At 39.4% G+C, this 15239-nt stretch overlaps 2 protein-coding genes across 4 annotated transcripts in view; one reads left to right on the top strand and one right to left on the bottom strand.

Annotated features, from left to right (window-relative positions):
- LOC135169256 (uncharacterized) overlaps nt 1-1347 on the bottom strand; it is a 187305-nt gene extending 185958 nt beyond the window's left edge. For both annotated transcript variants that reach the window (XM_064134080.1, XM_064134078.1), the window contains exon 1: nt 401-1347. In XM_064134080.1, the coding sequence (XP_063990150.1) occupies nt 401-652 (252 nt within the window). In that variant the 5' untranslated portion in view covers nt 653-1347. The remainder of the gene's footprint in view (nt 1-400) is intronic.
- Nucleotides 1348-1433: 86 nt separating this feature from the next.
- Nucleotides 1434-15239, top strand: part of Wb (wing blister) — a 62963-nt gene continuing 49157 nt past the window's right edge. Inside the window, exons 1-3 of one of the 2 annotated variants that reach the window (XM_064134047.1) lie at nt 1434-1586; nt 2221-2849; nt 14203-14501. In XM_064134047.1, coding sequence (XP_063990117.1) covers nt 2732-2849; nt 14203-14501 — 417 coding nt within the window. In that variant the 5' untranslated portion in view covers nt 1434-1586; nt 2221-2731. The remainder of the gene's footprint in view (nt 1587-2220; nt 2850-14202; nt 14502-15239) is intronic. The other variant, XM_064134048.1, reaches the window with a different exon arrangement.

Raw genomic sequence — 15239 nt, 5'->3', positions numbered from 1 at the left:
CACTCATCCAGGTACGAACCTGATTCAGCACAAACTCAAAGTGCTGAACAACGATCATAATGTCAAGCAAATAATTTCCAACTAATTAGAAGTCGAACCGTAAATATGATTTATATTTTACGACGGTGGTAAATTTACACGAAGTTTAATCTGTTTAAAGACACCGTGAAGCTCTTAAATCACAAATGACTATCGTTTTTCACCCGCTTGACCATCAATGCATTTAATTTTCCCCTGATAGACGCGATTCATTATCGATTAATTGTGGAAACGGACATTGGATTCCAGGAAATCGATACCACCCATTTTTACAAAAATTTCTTTTTCGAGTGTACTTGATTCCTGGAATTATTCTCGCTTACATCTCTAGTCAAAACAATGAAATTGTACTGTCGCTTACCCCACGATGTGGCCTCGTCTCGTCTCTCGTGCTCCCTGTGCTCGTCCTCAGCCGCGTAAACACACACACACACAACACTAGCACTATAAAAACATCACAACACTGCACTGAATATTTTTTCATTTTTATATTATTTCCGACTTCTAACACCACACGAAAATCACACCGCGTTTTCACACTCGCGATAAAGTTATTGATAATTACTGAATTACGACATTGTTTGATAGTCGATTGTTCGAGAAATATGATCATGGCGTCGGTGAATTTTCTAGACGTTCGGTAAAATTTATTCAACAGTTCGAGGAAACTGGCCGATTATTTAATAAAACGTTTTCCCTACTTAATAATCACTGTCCCAAACGGCCAAAATGCAGCTTAATTACCAATTAATGCGATAATTTTGATTAAATAATGTCTCTCCACGAACTACACTCGCGAAAGGACGTTGTCGTCAACGATCCCGAAAAAAACTGTTACATTTATGACGCCAACGGCAACAAAATGGCGGCCGGACCGGCATCGGCTTTGTGACGCCAAGCCGTTGATGAAAATGGCGTCTTTTCCCACCCCCTCACGACAACCGACGCTTGCCGGTGTCCATCGGAAAGCACCTCGACTTCCCCAAGTGCTAGACATGTCTTCGCCCTCGGCACAGAGGTCAATCTCGCACTTGGACCAGGTCGATCTGTTTTCCAAGGCTGAATGCAAAAAATTCTATTCCATTGTCCAATAAATCTCCCAGCGTCGGTTCGTATTGTTCCCCATTTAGAACCACGGAAATTAAGCTCAGAGAAAAAGAATTAGAATGTAATAGTCCTTTTTGAATACCTGGGTGTGAGGTAGCAGTCAAGGTGGAATCAGTGGGGATGGTGAGGACTGACTGTCGAGGGTTCAGTGGGAAATAAAGAGAAGGTTTACAACGCCCCGGCTCTCGTGCCTACTGCGTCGAGGGTCCCAGCACAACAGACCGCTGTGGCGTCGTTAGTTGGCTCGCGGCGCTTACCACGCGCGGCTGGTGGGGGGAACGAGAGCGCTGCGATTTTGTCACCGGTCTGTGTGTGCAGTCGCGAAGACGCTTCGGTGGATGAGGGACAAGTCCTGTAGAAAATTATTAAGGATTGTTTACTTTGGTTGTTTACATAAATTGTTTACCTCGGTGAGATGAGAAGTGTGCTGCCTTGGACATGTGAGTGAATTTTTGGATTATTTTTTGGGGGGAGGCTGTGGAGGAAGCTGAGGGTGAAAATTTTGGGAACTGAGTGAGATGTTGATTACGACCGTGAAAAATGGCGGAAAGAGGATCGGTTGGGAAATTCGCGGACAATATTATTTTCAGTCATAATCGTGATAGCTTCATGCAAAATAATTTGTATTTCAAGCACTTGAGAATCCAGGAAATGTTGGAATACGTTTTTGACTGGAAAAAATTTTGAAGAAATATCTGTTGGTGGTTTTTTGTCCAATGAGATATTATTATGATTGTTAGTAAAATGACGCCAGCTTTTGGAAAATTGAGAACTCATTTCATTTTTACGGAAATAATACAGTCGCCTGGAGAATCAGTGCTTCGATCAGAAAATATCGAAAGTTATGGAATAGCTGACGAAATTAAAAATAAATAATGGTTTTTTATTGCCAATTATGGAAATAATTTAACATTGCTGAAAAAGGGGTACAGCCATTTTTTTTTGTAAAGCTCTAGAAGTGTCGGGATTTAGTCAGTAATCCTTATGATCACCGATTAATCTCCGAACTCTCACCCTCGGCATCGACAACGTCCACAAAATCCTGTCTAATCTTCAAAAACAACAATTTTTCAGAGTAAATCCAATGAACGTCAGCAAGCCTAACGAACGAACGAACGACTTCCGAGTAATCTCTCCCTCGCAGTCGACGATTTCATCGTTGCAATGACGCTGAGGGTCTACGGAAGGGCACTGAGGCGAATGGTGAAATTGAGAGGCCCACAAGACTCACCAGGTTTTCATTTACGATGATTGATTATTCCCCTCGTTTTATTTAATTATCCGTCAGTGAAACGATTCATGGGAATACTGTGTCCATTGAGTGAAGGGGAGTGAAGTGAAAAGTAAATAAATAATTTCCCAAAAAATCGATTAGAATCGTGTGAAAAATTTCGGTAAAAAATTCAGTTTTTTTCAATCTCTTCTCACAAAATTGTTTCGAGTTAAATTCGTCTCGTATATCGGGAGCAAAAATAACTGTTCTCACGTGATTTTTAGTGTCTTTACGCCGACAAAAATAATTTGAATAATTCTGTCAACGAGTTGCAGTGGATTGGAGTGAAAGTTTTGGGGAGATAGAAAAAAAATGGTGTCACTAAATTTTAACAGTGCCTCGGGACTTTGCAGTCTGTTTCTTGTGTTTTTTGTGCCACTCTGGGGAAACAGTCATGCTGCACGTGGATTTAAACGGAATTTCAGAAATGGTGAGTAGTTTTGGATGTTTTTTTTAGTAGTTAATGGGAAAGGAATTGGTTCTATTCGCAAATTTCTTTATATATAATAATATCTGCGACTCATGCGGTGCGAAAATGGTTCTTGGAAATTCCGTAGAACCCAAGCACTATCAAAAAAATTTTACATTCAAAACAAAATGTCAAGAGTGTTGGAAATGTAGTGCATACTTGCGAAAAATTCGTTAAGGGAATGGGAGGAAATCAAAGGTTGAGCGATGGCCAACGGGGAATGGGGGTGCGACGTGCCCACCCGTGCTTTCTTCGATTTATATTTAGAGGTTGAGGAGAGGCTGTTGTTTTTGAGGTCTGTGACACGAGTTGGGTAATTCTGGTGGTTTCTCTGAATTGAGAGGATGAGTTTCAAGGGGTATTTGAGGAAATTAATGCCTAATAATCATTAAGGGAATAGCGAAATACGGAAGACAGATTTTCATGGTGTGTCCCAGTCCTTTGAACAGTTTTTCAGACAATTGCAATTAATTATGGGATTTGTGTGATAAAAACTGATAGATTTCCCCCGGATAATAGATCAGAATCAATTCGGGGATTTATAGATTTAATTCCACTATTAATTCGGTTTTTCGGACAAAGTCAATTTGGTAATAATCAAAAAATTGTCTTCCCTGTGCACAGAAGAGAATAATTGCACAAATAATTTCAATATTTTGGAAAATGAAAATCAAAAGTCGTCAATAAATCGTTGTAAATAATTTTAAATTCATTTCCATCAATATGATGGATACAAACTGGACCCTATCACCAATGAATTGATACCCGGGGCACGTAGATTCCCGCGCGAGTACCTCCACCGATTTATTCGTTTTACATGCGCCAACGACGGCGGCATTTAAATAAGAACAAGGTGACGGGGTGGAGAACGAGAATGAGATTATTTCGAGAAGATGCCACACACAAACCCAGAAGGTGATCTCGTTCACGCGTGCGACTGCTCGAGCCGTATCGCAGGCCCAACCGAGGGGTGTTAAGACCCCTCAGGCCCTCTAGCACTTCAACATTTCATTAAATCCTCTTTATTTTACGTGAGGATGTATTTACTGTCAATATTCGCACTCCTCAATATCCGATTTCTGTTGGGGAGAATGAGTTTGATTGGTTTGGGTAATTTTGAAGTGTCAATTGTGATGTTGCAACATCAATCTTCGATTTAATTGGGTGAGGATTTTTTTAGCTTAATCCAATCATAAGAAGAGTCGAAAATTTATTCTTCGTGTATTCTGTCCACATGTGAAACGACGTAACAATAACCACCAACAATTTTTCCGTCAATATTATTTTTACTTTCCATTTACTTTTTTATGAAGAGCACGAATACTTGAGTTGGAGAATCGGTGTGGGCCCACTCAGCTAACCGGGGCCCTTAACCCCTCAGGCCAATGTTGCTTTATTGCCGCTTTATTATCCTCCCTCAGACTCCACCAAGATACTCGTCTTCACCCGGTGTTGTTTCTCCTCGTCGTTTCTCTCAAAATCCAGCGCACCCAAATGTCTTCAAGTGTCTTGTATGTCTGGGTTATATCCAACATACTCTTGAATTATGAAAGGATATTCAACAATTTTCAGTGGTGAAGCAAAAAATAAGTGCGTTGAAGTAGCTGGAATAATTTAGTATAAAGATTGCAGTGAGAAATTTAACAGAACTGAAACATGAAGGCGTTCTTCTATTCTTCATTTGTTTTTAAAAACTTTTTGCATTTTGATTCCAAATCTGTAGAAGGTCGAAAGCCGTCGAGTTAGTCGTCTAGATTGTAGAGTGCGTTGAAATAAACTAATTAAAATGAGTGATTATGTTTTTTGGGCGAATAAAATCTTCAACAGAAGTCTGCACTGTCTATCCACGCCTGTTCTTGATTTTATTGGATAAATATAATGAATAGGACTGAATGAAGCAGAAGTTCATGGTGCACATCAGTAATTAGCATTGATCCCAAAGAAAATACGTTGGAAATTAATGGACGATTGAAGAATCGGTGCTCTTAAGAGAGCCATTCATCCATTATTCCATTTCTTAAATTATTTAAAACGTTGAAATCTCTGCTTCAGATTTAATTTTAATTTATCACCAGAAAAAATAATAATAATCGCTACAATAATAAATTATTGTAAGGATAATTATTATTTGTAATGCAGAGGAAATAATTTTTATTCAATAAAACTATGAGTTGCAGAAAATTTCGTCAGTTGTGAAATCGTTTCTCTGCTGTGTATAGGGATGGGTAATTCCACCAATGAATCATCTACCGGGTTGTCAGCTTCCACGTGCTTTCTTATTTTTCTTTCATCACCCACCTGAGTTTGTGAATATCTTTTATTGCCAAGGTACATTAAACAAACCTCCCAAGTAGCCAATAATTTTGTTTTATCGACTTGCTTACAAGGCCAGTTATTTACACTGGGAGCTATGGCAAAAAGAAATATTCTCGCACCTGTCGTGATGAAAGAGGTAGAGCACGGGTCAGGAATAAATGCTACGGTGGAGGTCACGGATTAACAGCATTTGCTGGCTCCCCAGTGGAAAAAATTGAGCCGTCATGGGGCCTTATGGTACCTAGAGCCTTCAGGCTGCTGCGCCCTCAATTCTTGATCATAACGATTTTATTTTTGTTGGGTTGGTGTCAGGTAATTATGAGGATTCAGGAAGGTCTAATCGTTCGGAAAAAATGGATTTCCAAAACTACTGTTTGCTAACTTTCAATTTGATTAATCGATTCATGAGTTGAATTCGTAATTCGTTATTCGTTAATTGTGGAGAATTTTTTTATCGTTTTCTTCCAAACTCAATGCTCCTTTGTTATTCGTGCAATAATTCTCGGTAAATTTTTTACTTAATTATCTGTTTCTGTATCTCCAGCGAGTTAATCACTGTATGAAAAATTAGAGGAAAAACAGGGGAAAGAATTCACGGAAATTCCCAAGATGGCAGTGTCACGTAAAACGATACTGCGGTAGCATAGCCTCCAGAAGAGTGCAGTTATATTTATATCTATTCGCGAAATGGGCACGACCCGCCGCACTTGACTCTTTCTTGTGCACTAGGTGGAGCACCACCAACACTCAGCTCTATGGACTCTTGCTCTTGTTGTCCTTCCCCTCTGTTTCTCAACAAGACGTCCCCATTCTTCTCAGTTGATGTGCCTATTATTTCTCTGTCATCTCCAGTTCACAATATTTTTTCTTTCTCCTGGGGTAATAATTCTACCGTTCTCGAGGAATTGTGGAGGAAAACCGCGGAGATGAGGAATAAAATCAGCCTCATGTAATTACTCAATTACTTCGGAACTAAATAGCCGAATAAATGTTGTCAGACTAGTCAATGAAAATAAATTTACAGAAGTCTAGACCTAGAGGTCACTTGACACTTGGAAATACAAATTTCATTTAAGTCCCATCAAACAAAATGAGTTTGACGTACAACAACCCCTTCGTTCTCTACCACTGACGGGCTGAAAGGATTTTTTACATTTATTTTCATGCCAAGGTTGACATCGATGACAATAGAATGAAAACGCGTCGCTCCATCTGGCACACTTCCGGTAGCCGTTGCATTATATTAGTACACGTCCTGCGGTCCATTTACTCAGTGGTATCATTCCCTTCTGTAAAAATAATAATAAAAAATCACACATTCAAGACATTAAGAAAGGAGTTGAGAGGGACGAAAATCTCTTTTTCAGCATCACGCGTAACCTTCGACTTCCGGTTGAATATAACATACATAATAAATGGACGATTGAGACGTCGGATTGTATCCCACTCTTTCCACCAACGTCACTCACGGTTAATCTAGTTTTATTAATGATCTCAGACTGTGGGGAGGAAGTTCAATGTCTTTTTATCTATGGGAATTTTTCACTCGTTCATTATCAATATTCAGCTGCATAAATTAATCTTTGATGAATGGTCAATTATGGTTTTATATTGGATAAATATTTTATTCGACAAGACCCTTAACTAATTAATTCTTCAGACTCATTTTTCCCAATTTTTTGTCAGTATCGTCACGAGAAAAAAAACGTCCTGAAGAATTCTAGTTCTTTCACGTCCACCTCTGAATAGTTTTCATATTTTTTACGCAATTAATTGAAAAATGATGTAGGAAACACTCGATATTTCAAGTTCCCGATATCATTCAATTTATTCATAGGGCTGAATGAGCTCAGATTACATTTAAATTCTTATCTGCATCCTCATACATAAAACAAATACTAAAAATTTGCTCTGACTCTTCCTCTCCATTTGGCTGGTTAGTTTTCTCTCTTTGTCGTCCTGAGGCATTTCAGGGAGTAACAGATTTATCGACTGACTTCGTGGTATCGAGAAAATATCCACACGACGACTGTCATCACTGCAACAGCTACCGTTGAACTGAAGACGATGGGGGGAATGAAAGATATGTGAAGCAATTGGGATTGACTGATGTGGGTCAATTCATTGACAGTGCCAATGCCAATGGAATGATTTATGGGGAAAAATTGAATGACCCAGTGACAGGTTTCTGGGGGAATTACATTGAATGGCTGGTTGGTATTGGATATTGCCAATTATTCAGATTAATTACACAATATTTTTTGGAATTCTCGATTCGTTGAGGGGATATTTTATATTCTGTCGCACCCTCATCTGCCCCACCAACGTTGATAAATCATGATAAGTGGATGAAAATAGTGTTGGACTCGTTTCTATGTAGATTCATCCCCTCAACTTTTCTCGCACTAATTTGTATTCTGATAAAGTTTCACCACTTATGTGCACCCAACATTTTATGACGATGGGCTGGCACATGAAGCCGTCTACTCGTCACTATTCCATCCTGGGGGGGGGGGATAAGAATCTACCCAGCACCTCGTATGCAACTTCGTCATTAGCGCCTTCGCCCGATTAATTTTAGGAGCGGTGATATCGCTCTCGTTCGATCGACTATCGATACCCGTATCCCCGTATTTTATGTTGAAGAAGATTCCCGGGGGCTCCTAAACCACATGATTATGTCGTTTTTGGTCTTCACACGGTTGGAATTATTTTTTTTCACGTCAACCAAGGCACGAGTAAGGGTTTTGTTTTTCTAAAGGTGAAAAATGACTTTGAATCCTTCGAAATGTCCCATCAGGGGGAATTTTAGGGCCGAGGGCATCATGGGTGGCAGCCATAAACGCCTGAGAGTAATGAGGCGCCGAGATAAAATCTTTCATTCTTGATTTTTTTTTTTAGTGGCGGCAACTACTCAAACGTCGAATTATTATTGCTAGGAGAATGTTTCCGTATTGCTGTCGAGGGATGAAATATTCCATTCAGAGAATTCATGGAAATGGCATAAGACCTAGACTGAGGAAAATATTCAATAAAAATGAGGAAATTCCACGAGTAAAAATGCTTGAGCATTAACGCACTAAGAAAAAACAGAAATAAGGTGGAAAAAATAACGATTGGTAGATGTTTCGATCGTCTCGGCGCCTTTTTACCTATCTCACATTTGCCCGGACCGTAATTATCGTCGGTTGTGTTCGATTACAGGCCGCAGCACCTCACCAGGAGGTGAAACACTCTCGGCAATCCACGAATTTTGATATTTCTTGTCAAAATTTTTTTTACATCAACTTTTAAAAGCTTCAGTTTTATTTTGTGAGGTTTAATTTATTGGTCGATGGCAGTTGATGATTGAAAATCGATTGGCAGAGTGAGGGGATTTTTTTCAGTTAAGATTTTTGGTAAAGAGTGCATTGCGTGAGTGACTCCAGAGAATTTTCAGACGTTTAACGTCACGGAGGTGGTCCACAATGCAACACCCGACGGGCTTTAAGGGTCTGGTGAATTTGAAAAACTTTTCTTTTTTTATCTCGTGAGAGTCGTTCACGATTTATTTAATTGAAAAAATTCTAAATTGGCTCGTGTGACAGATAAATATTCAGGTGAAAAGGCGTATGAGCAATCATTCGCCTTTGGTTATCAATAAATAATATCCATCGAGTTTTATCGATCGCAATACCTTTTAGAGTTGAATGGACCTCATTTACCTCGATAAATAGACGGATACAAAGTTGAATAGAATGTAAAACACGGAGTGCACTTAATCCGTCAATTTGCAGAGGTGGTGAATGTGTACTCGAGTATTTCTGTGTGCATACAAGGGAGGTACAAGAGGATGGATCGTGTAATGGCGTCAAGTCTTCACTAACATCGAGCCACTGACATCTGAAAGGGATCCAAGAGTCATGACTGGGCTGATCTGTTCGGCATTTTGCCTTTGTCGGTCGATACAGAAGTTTTATACTTTATTTTAATCATGAATACTCCTAACTCAGTACTCGAATTAGACGAGAAAGTCTTCTCCTTCTTCTGCGTCTGTTATGTCATCATTTTATTGCATCCTCTTGTCATATCAGTTAGTTTATCCAATCAATAATTTTAAGTAGCTCGAATGACGGTGCCATTTTTTTTTAGGAACAAAATGGGAGAAATTTCGTGGAGAATAATTTAAAAATTAATTTCCTTGGCTTGAATTTCTTGTTTACTTTCCGGTGAAAGCACTCTCATCCCGTAATTGCATTCCCAAGATGAATCGAGGGCCCCAAAAGACGATGGCATTGTGCACACACGTATAACCGAACCGTTAAAAAAAAAAGAGTAGAAGAATTTCAAGAGGTGAAATACTATATGGGCATACTCAGTCCCCACACTCAGTGACAAGTGGTTCTCAGGGCGATAAGCTCTGTTCACTTGACTGCTAAGTTTTCCTTATGGTGAGTTGCAGGGAAATATTAAAGTTGTTGTCGCGTGACAGTCTCGGTAAAAAAAATTGGATTGAAGCACAATCTTTTGACAGTACATAGTCTCACTTGATTGGATCCAGTGGTATTGCCCAACAACTGGCATTGGAGTGGTGTGGAATAATATTTTTTATCACTCAATCTCTTTTCATATCGAAAAAAAAATATTGACGCTTTTAAACTCATTTAACTCCGTAAGAGAAAACGATTCGAAATGTCTTTTTCTCGTTCTGATATCCAGATGGAGTTCGTTAAGTTATTTTTTTCTCTCTCTCCCTCGAAAAACCCCTGAGGTTGCTCTTAATTAATAGCTCCCTAGGTTCACAGCTGGAGCTTACGTAACCCCCTGGAAATATCTCTCAGATAGTCAGCAAAGGATCCAATGATTTCATGAATGAATGGGAATGGAATTGTGGATAAAAATTGTGAGTGAAATTTCGATAAAATCATTGATCACAAAGTTTAACGCTTCGACTTGTTTTTAGTTAACACCCTTTGCTGAAAGGCCGAGTTTCAGGGCTTTAGCTATAGCTATCAGCATCACACACTCGTTTCACCGGCAGTAATTCACTTCCTTGTGTACCACACCGCGCGAATAACTGCGGCGCTTCGCTCGCTTTCCTTCTTGTGTTCATCTCTAACCCCTTTACCCCTCAATCCCTTTTAGTCGTTCTCCTCATCGGATGCTTTATACACGCGCAACTTAACGCCGACAAGGTACCATGCACGTTCCTCTTACCACAAGCTCGAGTACCCACTCTCTTGTCAACTCGGTGGTATACACTACGTGTGGTCGTAAACCAACGCCGTCGCGTTAACGTCCAACCCATCGATTCCCTTCACGATTATAACGCACATTTAATCCATTCCTGAGGGTCTACGACGCACATTAAACACTAACAACAATTAATTATTTCTCTTTAATTGTTTCTGGAATTTTTATTACCTTTTGCATACTTCATTGCACATTTAATAAGTCTTTCCCCTATTTTATCATCCACCTTCAACCCCCACCTCAACAATCCCTAAAAATTGTTAAATGGTAAATGATATTTGGACAGTTAATTATCCCCTAATTAGTAGTGTCTAGAATCCAATACAGAAACTGATTTCCCATTTTTTAAGTCTCATTTTTCTTGGATAAATCGCGAATATGCGTTAAAAATTGGTAATTTACCAAGCCACCACCAACGGTACCCAAAAGTCATCCCTCGAAGGGACTATTGAAAAAAAAAAAATCCCACAGCGTCACTCGAGCACGACAAAAGCCCTCTCGACCCTCGCGTCAATTTATACAACAGGTACGGAAACCTCTGGCATTCCCGTCGGCACGAGCCCCTTCACAAAATAACAGTGGGGGCGGCATTGGATTCGTGAGCCAACACAAAAATGCGCCATTTTGGGACACAGTCGTAAAATTCTCTTTACCGTGAAAAGGAGCCACTTCGGGGGACAGTACATGCGCCTTCCGGGGTCGAATTCACTGGAGACATGACATCTTTTTACTCTTTTCGGAAAGGGGGGTGGTGGGGGGGAGAACGAAGGGGGAGACCTTTCACTCTATTTATGACCGAGACGAATCCCTTGGAGTGGCTGCATCCATCCGGCACTTCAGTTGGAACTATAATTGCTTGGTGGATTTTTTTTTTTTTTTCTCACGTTGATGACAGTTTTATGGATTTTTAAAATAGATAAAATCGTCAATAACTTATCCGGGAATGGATAAATAATTATTAAAAGTTGGATTATTTGTATGGTAAGTTGCTCGGTACATCATCTGCATGGGCATGTCAAGAATGATTTTCCATTAACATGAGAAAATGACATGAAATATTCATAAACTCTTCCTTTCTTCTGCTCCCATTCACCGCGGAGAGCCATAAATCTCGGGCTTTTGATACTCGAGATGCATTTAAAATCCGAGAAATGCACCCACGCGGTCTGCGCCGGCGCCCCACGTGTGAATGAAAGTCATCAATGGAGTCACTGGCACGCGCATATATGTTGTATATCCTCAACTATGCCCACGCTATACGTTTATGTATCAGCATCACGCTGGGCACATTGATCCTATGATTTTGCGTTACGCATTATTACAATGATAATAAGGAAGCCGGCTGATCATTTGCGGTTGGGAAATTTCAGATCTCGGGGATAAGTACTTCTGTGAATAATTGAACTGCCTCTGAGGATATTAAAATAATAGTGCATTAGAAAGTTGATAAATTTATCTTTAAATTGTTTTAGTTTTTGAAAATTAATCGTTGGGGGTAATTGACAGGGATATGTACGAGGATTGAACAAAATTATTTTGATAATTATTATTTCTCATGTCGGGGGTTGTTGATGATAAGGATCAGGTGGCTGAGGACGTGATTGATGTGATAATTGAATTTAAGAGGTAGAGGGTAGGGTTTTAGCGCAAAATTAATGAAAACAATTGCGAAAAAAATTGACTGGGGGATTTTGCGAGGGGGAGGGCGTTTCAGGGGGGTTCTCTGATCACACTGGAGATACTCTGGACGTCTGGACGATATGGAGTGCATCCAGGTATAGGTGGATGCGCTCTTCAATGCCTTATAAGGCCGAGAAACGACGAGGCAGATTCACGTCGTGTGTGGGGACTCCCGGAGGCATCGATTGTTGCTTTGACCATTAGTGTATACTTTTAATCCCGATAAAATTCACTTTTAATTGACAAAAAATGGAACTTTGCTCACATTAACATGCGCTAAAATTTTTGTTTATTCTCCGGAATAATTGAAATTGAGATAAGAATGATGAATGACGGCATGGAGAGGGGGGTTTTGACAGTTATTTTAATTTCCTCATTTGCTTTACATATTTTTGTCAAGACGGCAAATTTCGGAAATTTTTTCGTTCAATTTTTGGGGATTCGCGCAATTTGTTCTACATAAATTAAGTTAATAATGAATTATCTACGTTGACATGGTCGCACGTGCACATTTACCCATCGTCTATCGTCGTTTCCGTAACTCTCAGTTACACACACACATACACACATACACAGCATAGTCAGGGGGTTTATTTCCGTCGTCATCAGTCACTGGTTTACTCGCCACAGTCCTCACCAAGTTTTCACGGTGTCTCGTACATGTCCTCACCAGTGTACAACATCACGTCACGTAAAATTTTTCAGTTTAATTCGATTTTAGACACACAACACCTCTTGTTGTCTGATAATATTTCACTCGTGATAATTTATCGTGGGATTTGGGCAAATGGATAATCACAGTTAGATATAAATTCTCGATTCTAATAAATTTAATTGGACTTGGCATTAATTCCTCAGGGGAAATCGTGCTAATTTATTTATTTTAATGTTTATATTTTACATAACTTCATCCCATTTTTTGAGGAATTATCAAGTTAATTTATTAATTATTTTGAGCTTTGAAAATGTTGGTTTGATTTCGATGATTTATTCAAAAATGGAAATCTCGGAAAATCACGTGAGTGTCTGGCTAAGTTTTTGGACGACGAGTCATCCGGTGGACAAGCAGGTGGCGAGTACCGTTCTAAAATTAATTTCCACGGCGAGTCATCTTCTCCGTGTGTCTCTCCTCCTCTCGCTTTTTTTCTGGCTCACTTTTTTTTTCAGAACCGGCTTACATCCAGACAGAGAGCCACCGAAATCATCGTCGAGTTTCCCTAATGGCAATGAAAGCACTAACGATCCCCCTCACGAGGTCGTTTCCCCTGTATTCACCAGGTTTTTCGTGACTATCGTGTAAAAATATAGGTTTACACCATATATCCGTCAAGATTCGTCGAACTTGACGGATGGAATCCTTTGTCGGAATTTCTTTGAGTGAATTTATTTATAGATAATGGAGGAGGATAATTTCAATCGTTCATCTTTGATATTTTTCTCTAAATTTTGTAATTTCATAGAAATTTGGGAAATATAATTCCCATATGATTTTGAAATAATTTTAGATGGATCGCCGACATAATCGACATCAATTTTTATCGTCATCTCTGTTTCATGACATAGATTGACCCCAATAGGATTTATTCAGTTGTCCCTTCAAATTTCCTTCCTCTTGAGGTTGAGAAACACCGGTAATTGTGTATAAAGTGTAATTATTGGGTTTCACTGGTGATCGTGGGATGAATAACATCGACCTCGTGACTCTTTCATCATAATTTCATACGATCTCTTTATAATTCGTATGAATTACCCATGCCAGTAACATAAATACCATAAATAATGACTAATGCCACTAAATTATGATTTTGGGGAGATATTTCGTGATCAATGAAGCATAGAAAATCTCTAAAAAAATTCCAACTTCACATCATAAAGAAAAATAAATAAAAATAGTGAATGCCATTTTTTTCTATCAATAAATTGTCCAATTAATTCTCTGGAGAATCTAAAAAATCATCCTAAAACCGCATGTGGTCCTGATTTACATGCACCCTCATCAAATAAAATTTAATTGCCTGGAGAATCCAAAAATTGAATTAACGAGACCTTCGTTTTATTTATTTATCTTTTTATTTACTGTTTCCAGAACCGTTTGGTGTGAGCAAAAGTCCGAAAAATGGTGGGTTATTTCCATCGACTTTCAATGTCGCAACGAAGGCAGACGTTTACGTCAATGCAACGTGTGGAGAGGATGGACCAGAGACTTTTTGCAAGCCCTCAGAGTCTGCTAGATGCGCTGTATGTGATGCCAGAAGTCCAGATCTTGGCAAGAGGCATAATATCAGCAATGTTCTTAATCCTGATCCTGGAAAGTGGTGGCAGAGCCCCACCTTAGCTAGGGGCGAACGTTTCGAGTTTGTTACTATTGTGCTGGACCTCAAACAGGTAAGTTGCATAATTTTATCTGACTATTTTCATAACTCTTTCATTTCCTTTGACAACTGGTCGACTTTGAATTTTTCCTTCAACTGATACACACATGCGAATGCGGATATTCGTGTAAATAATTTTTTTTACTGCGACTATTTACGAAGTTTCAAGTGAAACGAATTAAAAATAATAATTTTCATAGTTAAGAATCCAAAATGGGATTTTTCATTGGTGCTCTCTAGTTTTATTCTTCATGTCGTTGTCCTCTCATTCGTTAAATTTTTGGTCAACTCTACCCCCTAAAATTCTTCATCAAAAAAGGATTTCTCTCGTTTTTTCTCATTGTTATCCCCATGTATCTCGATTTATGTGTCTTGTTTATTCGATTCCAAGTCAAGTTTCGTCTTTGGGAATTGTTGAAGAGAGGGAGGAATGACATGGAAAGAGAATAAAAGGTGCATTGGCCAGGGTGAAAGGGAGGGGGGGATGAACAAGGGAGAGAGAAAGATAGAAGTGAGTTAAATCTTTTGATCCTTTCCCGGAATTTACCGGCAGAGTATACCCCCTAACCAGGTATACCTTTTATACGTCGTGCGACGGAGCCACTCCTACAAATTGCAAGAGATGGTGGCATAACGTTTTAACGAGGAACCCCCTGTGCTTCTCCTCGTTTTTTATTCAAGGGCCGAAAGGGCTTTGTTGTGTAATGGGAATCAAGCGGGGCCCTTCATCGACCTCTCAAACGGACGAAGT

Source organism: Diachasmimorpha longicaudata, chromosome 14 (assembly GCF_034640455.1).
Source record: "Diachasmimorpha longicaudata isolate KC_UGA_2023 chromosome 14, iyDiaLong2, whole genome shotgun sequence".
In the NCBI taxonomy this organism is placed as follows: domain Eukaryota; kingdom Metazoa; phylum Arthropoda; class Insecta; order Hymenoptera; family Braconidae; genus Diachasmimorpha; species Diachasmimorpha longicaudata.
This window is presented reverse-complemented; position numbering and strand designations above follow the sequence as displayed.